Source organism: Toxotes jaculatrix, chromosome 12 (assembly GCF_017976425.1).
Source record: "Toxotes jaculatrix isolate fToxJac2 chromosome 12, fToxJac2.pri, whole genome shotgun sequence".
NCBI classification, from domain to species: Eukaryota; Metazoa; Chordata; class Actinopteri; family Toxotidae; genus Toxotes; species Toxotes jaculatrix.
This window is the reverse complement of record NC_054405.1, coordinates 12,886,803-12,893,649: the sequence shown is the minus strand read 5'-3', so window position 1 is coordinate 12,893,649 and position 6,847 is coordinate 12,886,803. Positions and strand designations below refer to the sequence as shown.

At 40.0% G+C, this 6,847-nt stretch overlaps 1 protein-coding gene across 1 annotated transcript; it reads right to left on the bottom strand.

Moving 5' to 3' along the window:
* Positions 1-320: 320 nt before the first annotated feature.
* wasf3a (WASP family member 3a) lies at positions 321-3,907 on the bottom strand. The gene is made up of 8 exons (XM_041051806.1): positions 3,775-3,907; positions 2,397-2,531; positions 2,129-2,282; positions 1,923-2,040; positions 1,653-1,837; positions 1,007-1,228; positions 614-918; positions 321-478 (listed from the first exon to the last, which is right to left on the bottom strand). Exons 1-8 carry the CDS (start codon positions 3,905-3,907, stop codon positions 321-323), a joined length of 1,410 nt encoding a protein of 469 aa, XP_040907740.1.
* Between the last annotated feature and the right edge of the window lie 2,940 nt (positions 3,908-6,847).

The window sequence follows — 6,847 nt, the reverse complement described above, 5'->3', positions numbered from 1 at the left end:
ACATTTTGACTTGAAAAGCAGAGGAGCAGATAACTTTAGTGGTGGTTCACATTTCATCAGTGGTAGAAAACCAAACATTTATTTATAATACAACTAATCTGTTTTTGAAAACTGTTTACAAGCTGCTCATTTATACACCTCCCTCATGAAAATTTAAAAAGGCAGCCCAGTATTAATAATTCAAGATGAAGTAATTGTACTCTGGAAGCCTTGGCTTGGCTTGTAGAGCCCACTAGATGGAGCCAAAGAGAGTGATTCATGATTTTGCTTCAAGATCCCATAAAGCAAAACTTCCATTGTATACTGCACTTGGCCTCTGGTCAGTCTGACCACTCATTTCCGTCCAACTCCGAGTCGTCGTCAGAGTCGCTGTACTCCACAGCAATGCGTCGGGACAGGATGGTGGCCACGTCGTTCCCCACTGGCTCCCGCTTGTTCTGCTGCTCCTGCTGCTCTTGGACTTTCTTCAGCTGGATGCCTAATAGGCACACATGCAGTATATTAAAGTAAAATCACACAGGCAGTTGTACACCCAACTCAGACTACAGGGTCATGGACAAAACAGAAAACAATGCCAAATCATATGTGGCTGTCTGGAAATGCCCCGACTCACCCATGCGAATGGCGGACAACAGGTCACTTCTTGCATCTCTCACAGGTTTAGTCTCAGCTCTGCTGCTTTCACTGTGTCCTGATAGGTGTGAGGGTGCAGCTGGGGGAGGGAGAGGCGGAGGTGGGGGACCTGGGGGAGGAGGGATGATGCGAGGTCCTGGCGGAGGCACAGGTGGGAGTGCGTAACCTGGGCCTACATGCAAAACTCCATTATGTGGTGTCGGTGGTAGTGCACCCAGAGGACATCCAAAGGCTGTTTGTGCCGACGGGATGGGTGGGCCCGGGACGGGAGGTGGAGGAACCAAGCTGGTTGACAGTGAAAGAAAGAGGGTTATTTTGGAAAAGTGATATTTAATTGTTTCTCTGCTTTTGCAAAAGAGACAAAGAAACCTACTTGTAATCTGCAGGTGGACGTATTGAACCGTTCATTCGTTCTGCAGTGTGAGACTCTGCTGTGGCGTAGGTTACTCTCTTGTAGTTGACATCAATGCTGTGGTATTCATGCTCCACAGGTGGTGAGGGGTGTGCGTTCCCGGGGACGTAATCATGAGATTTGGCATAGTTACAAGCAGCGTGGGCAGGCAGTGGAGGGACGGGGTAGTCTGGGAGGTCAGGCCTGGGTAAACAATGAAAGACGGAGAGCTTCTCATGCAGATGCCTTCACATATTCAGATGGTGGATTTGTTGTCACTAAATCAAAACCCTTATTATCAAGTCCAGTTTAGATTTTATTCCTCCTACTTTCTCTTTAAATTTCACTATAAATTTGTTTTGACTATCATATATCTGCGTATAAAACAGTTATACAGTTGTTTTAATGGTGTGTCTTCGAGATAAATGTTGCCTTTCTTAGATATTTAAAAGTAAGAAAACAAATGGACAGAGACATAGAGAACATTTTATGTGACCAGGCTCTCAGGACAATTCTTATAATTTAAAAGAATTAATTTAAATTTTACAGTACTATCATTAAAAAAAAACAAAAAAAAAAAACAAGGCCAAAACATCTCTACTTGCTGTGAGAAAAGAAAGGCACTAACCTGCCATCCGGGGAGAGGGAGCCTTCAGACGATGCCCCTCGCCGTAGAGTCTGCGGATGCTGGTGGTCTGGGCGAAGCTCTTTATCGAAGGCCATCATGTTCCACTCTTGCCTGCGGTTTCGGGCCTTTCTCACCTTCTTCACCTCTCGCTGAAGAGTGCCGCTTTCCACACATCGCTTCTGCTCCTGGGGAAGGTGAATGCAGGGACAGAACATGAGAATGAAAACTGAAATAAATGCAGATAAAGAAGTGCGTCGAGTATGTCCTCACCCTTTGCCTCCTCCTTTCTTTCCTCTTGTCCTCTGTGTCCTGAAGCATTTTCTCCTTCCACAAGTCAAAAAAGTACGATGGGTCTGAGTAGAATTTCATCGCATCAGTGGAATCCTCTCTGTATTTAAAGAAAAAAAAAATCACACATTTCCCACACGAAATTAACTGACAATGTAACCAGATGATGCTTAAAACACACCCAGTACCTGTAGGCTGTGAGATTGCTGAGGGGAGGGGGCCTGTCACTGCTGTTGTACATGTCAGCCACCGAGTTCGGTGTACTGCCCTTGGACAAAACCTGCTGATCCTGGACAGTAGAACTTTTGAATGCCTTCCTCATGTTTATGTCCTGAAGAGAGACTGCAAAAACAGCAGGACAGGGGTTTTAGGTTAACTGTAAAGCTTAAGAGAATGAATGACAGAGCAGAAAATAAGATGCTAAATCAAGAGACAGATGATTCCCAGTGAACTAACCCTCCTCCACGCTGGAGTCCAGCTGGGTGACCTTGACGGCCAAGCGGTCGATACGGTCCTGGAGAGAGTTTGCACGCACATAAAAGGTGTTGGCTTCATTAAAAAGCTCCCCAAATACATTTTCTGCATGTTTACCTGAAATCAGAGCAAAAACAAGAAGGAGAGGAAGGAAGGAAAAGGAGCTGTTAATGAACAGAAAAGTGTGTCGAGCCTTTAAAGGTAAAGAAGGAATGAAACCATACTAAATGACCCAAGAAAATATTCCAAGAGCCATGCAAGGAAAACACTAAATCTGTTTTTACATGTTGCTTCCCATTATTTACACTTATTTTAGTCAATATCCTTATTAACAGGTTGTCTGAGTAACTACATTTTTCTGTTTATTTGGCTATGTAGCTATAAATATACATCTATCTTATAACCTAGGGATTCTTTATTTGTGAATTTCTGAATCCATTATATTCTCTGGATTATACTCTAGCATTAAGTATTTTGGTCCCTGCACGTAACAGCATGAATGGCACATGTCAAACAGCTCAGATCCACTTAATGTGGAAGCTTTCATTAGACTGCCTGTGTTTGTGTCTCCGCCCACTCACTCTCCATCTTATCTGCCTGCGATACAAAGCTTTACGGTAAGCTCTAAGCTCCTGTAACTTTGCTAAATCCACACACACACACACACACACACACACACTAATCAGAGTAACCATGGGCCAGATGTCCAGGAGTAAATTTGCTTCCTAAAATAGCCCCCCCGCCCCTACACTTTTTTCTCTGTCTTTAATTTTTCAGTTAAACAACTCTGGTACCTACACAACAGGAACACACGTTTTTCCACTAATGCTTGTTTGCCACACTAAATGGACAATTTAAACCACTGTTCTTCTGTACAAATAGGCTGGTTAGAGTGTGCAGTAGATACATGTTAGTACTAACCATAGTAAGCAATGATAATAACGTACACTAACTCAGACAGGTGATATTTGCTTTGTTTTGAATGTGCTGGTTAAATGCTTACCAATGATGGGATATTTAGTTGTTGTGTTCTGATAATCACCTTTCAAGGATTAAGAAAATGTAAGCACTCCTAATGCAAAGTAGGTGTAAGTCAGTATGTCTTGTTCAAACCATCAGAAAACCCACAATGAAACTCTGATCAGCTTCTGAGATTTCTGGTGGGTATGTGTGTTGCGTTTGTGCAAATGGGTCTGGAATATTAACTGACTTTTAAACCAAAACCATTCTGTAAATCCATTCTTACATTAGCAGTAGCAGTGACAGGAATAGGGAAAGCTTCCTGCAGTGATCTCAGGTTAAAGAAGCATCTCAACATGATGATATAAACATTGCTGAATATGAGTAAATGTGATCTTACTCAGACTACTGAGCTGGCGGATGATGGCGGACAGCGTGTTGTTGGTTACACATTCCAGCTCGTTGCCAATTCCATCAGGCACTGTGCTGTGGCACAGGTGCCGAGGCTCAATGTTTCTCTTGACCAGAGGCATGACCCCTTCTCACATCTCGACCACAGCACCTGCTGGGAGACAGAGGACAACGCTGACAGCTCACTGGAGAATACAGTTATCAACACTTTAATCCGTATTTAGGAAGCAGCATCAATGGAAATCAAACATGGCGTCTAAATGCATAGGTTACACTAACCTATAGCATATTTCAGGTTTAATGTACATAACTGTTACTGTATTATTATTATTGATTTTCTCACAATGAGATGATGATTTTCAGTATTTCTGTACATTCTGTAAGTTAATAACTTCACATGTATCAGATAAAAATGATAGATATAGTAAGTAAAAAAAAGGTTTATTTAACCTAAACTGGATTTAACATTTAAGTAGGCAAACATGTGAAATGGACCACATCAAAATCAAAATGAAAGCTTTTGTGATTTTGTTATATTTGCTGTATTGTGTGTTGGACCATTTCCTTTTGAAAGTCACGATTTATCACCACCTGTCAAATTGGTGCATCTATTGTACATTGTTGGGCTGTTTTATACAAGCTTTGTGATAGAGGAGGGTACATTTTTGAGTGAATTTGCAAGTCAGTTTACACTCCTTTATCAAATGGTCTTGAAACAAGGGATTTAGTGAGAGCCAGTAATTAGAGGCTGGGGTGAGCTGGCACATTAGTAACAATAAGAGCATCAACTTCCCATCACTACCATAATTTTCAGATTGTGTGCACCAAGGCAAACAAGTAAGAGAGAACCCCTGCATGTTTGATTACACAGGAGAGCACATGGCGCAGCTTCACTGACAGTGAGAGTAGGAGTTTGGACCTGTAACATCAAAATGAAGTTCACATTGTAGCATTTTTAAGACGTATAAACCATTAATTCACAAATTCAGGGGTCAGTTCTTTGGTTTCTTATTATTGTGCCGCCAGTTACAAGAAACACAAAGACTGTAACTTGGAAAATACCCACTTGTAGAGCTGAAATGTGTAGTCGATAGATTGATTGGATGAGTCGTTTCAAAGTTTTGGTCATTTTCGAAGCAAAATTAGTGAAAAAGGTCAACACGTTCTCAGGTTCTGATTTCTCAAATGATAATGTTTGCTGCTTGCTCTTTGTCATATATTAGTGTAAATTAATTTCTTTGGGTTTTGAACATTTGATTGAAAAAAAAAGACATCTGAAGTTGTCACCTTGGGTTATGCAAAATTGATTTTTTCACTATTTGTGAATATTTCATAGAAGAAATATTAATCTGTTAATTGAAAAAAGAAACAAATAGTGGGCAGATTAATCAATTGTGAAAACAATTGTTAGTTTCAGCCCTCCCCACTTGATTTGTCTGATTCAGACTGCTGAAGCCTCATATTAGATTCAGATGAATTTAAGAAGAATTTTTGCATAGACTGGGGATTTTGTTTCCCAAAGCTTACAAAAAAAAATTGCTTTTAAGAGCTGGATCTTAAATGTGAACCTATCTTTTAATATGAGAGCATTAATGCAACAAACTGACAATTTACAACACAAGAATCTTAAATCTAAATGTGTTTCCTAGATAATCGTAACTTAAAAGTTATCTGACAAAACAGTGAGTTACAAATAAATTGTGGCACTTATAAAAGGCAAGTCAGGGATATGCACAAGTCTATTTATGTTTCAGTGAATTTGTTCATTATTTATAAGCACACAGAAAAAAAATCTTTTTTTCAAAGTCGCATCTTAGTCTTTTAACTAAAGGTAACTTCTTCAATACATGAGCTATACAACAATAAATCAGCAGCACCAGAAGAAGCTTAAAAGCACAGCTGTACATCTATCCTACCATGGAGTTTCCGATGGGTTTGCTTGCTCCTTGGTTCAACGTACTTTTTTGTTTTTTTTTTCACGTCAGCACGCTGGGAAGGAGCAGTGACGGTTGAGTCCAAGCTGTCTCGTCCAAATTAAACAAACTCTCTGCTGGCCTACTGCAGTCGTGTGTTGGACGGTGGCAGTAGTCATCTCTGCAGGGCGGAATTCGCTCTGAAAACAAATCTCTCTGGTCCAAATCACAGCTTGAGCCATGAGGGGATTTGGTCAGCAGATTTACTCCTGTCATCCAATCACAGTTGTCATGCCAGCCGTTTGACATCCAGTGTTTTATTTCAGGATGTTAGTCCTGTTTGCATGGACTATAAGTCATTAGCTGCCTTCTATGAACTGGATATGAATATGGCAATTTCTAATAATTAATAGTAATGGTAACAACTAATTAAATCAATGAGGCAGTTAATGAATACTTTCATTATCTATTAATGTGATGATTAGGTCATGTTTTTCTTGATTAATCATTGAGTCCAATCACAGCCAAATGTGAAATTTTAACATTAGTCCAAGAGTCCAAAAGCAAAAAATAATCAATTTTCAGTGCGATATAACACAGAAATGCAAATCTTCATTTATTCACTTATGAAGAAGCGCTAAAATTAAGTCAAAATGTTCTTCTTCGTCCAACCTTGTCCTGCAACCTTTTGGTTTCTTCCATGCACTCTCATAATTATTCATCAGAAATGAGTGTGTGTTTTATTATTATTTTTTTTATTTAACCTTCTTCAAATTTTTGACATTGCATTTACAGCAGCATGTCAGTCCCAGCTGGTCTGTGAACATCTCATTGGGGATGACCTGGATTAATAGTGAAATGAGACACTCAATATTTGATTTGAAAGCCACACACACACCCACACACACACACACTGCTCTTTTCTCACAGATGGCATCAGATTGTGGGAGAGAGCAGTGTAACCTAGATATGGGGGCTTAAACCTTTATAAGTAGCACACCATGAAACTATAACTCATGATGGGTTTTTGTCATGAGTGGAAAGTGTGAATTTTAAGCAAGATAGCAATCTTTAGGAAAAAAGGAGGGAGAATAAGAAGACAGGGAGGACGTATAAATCTATAAAATTCACAGAATCTAAGTCCTAAAA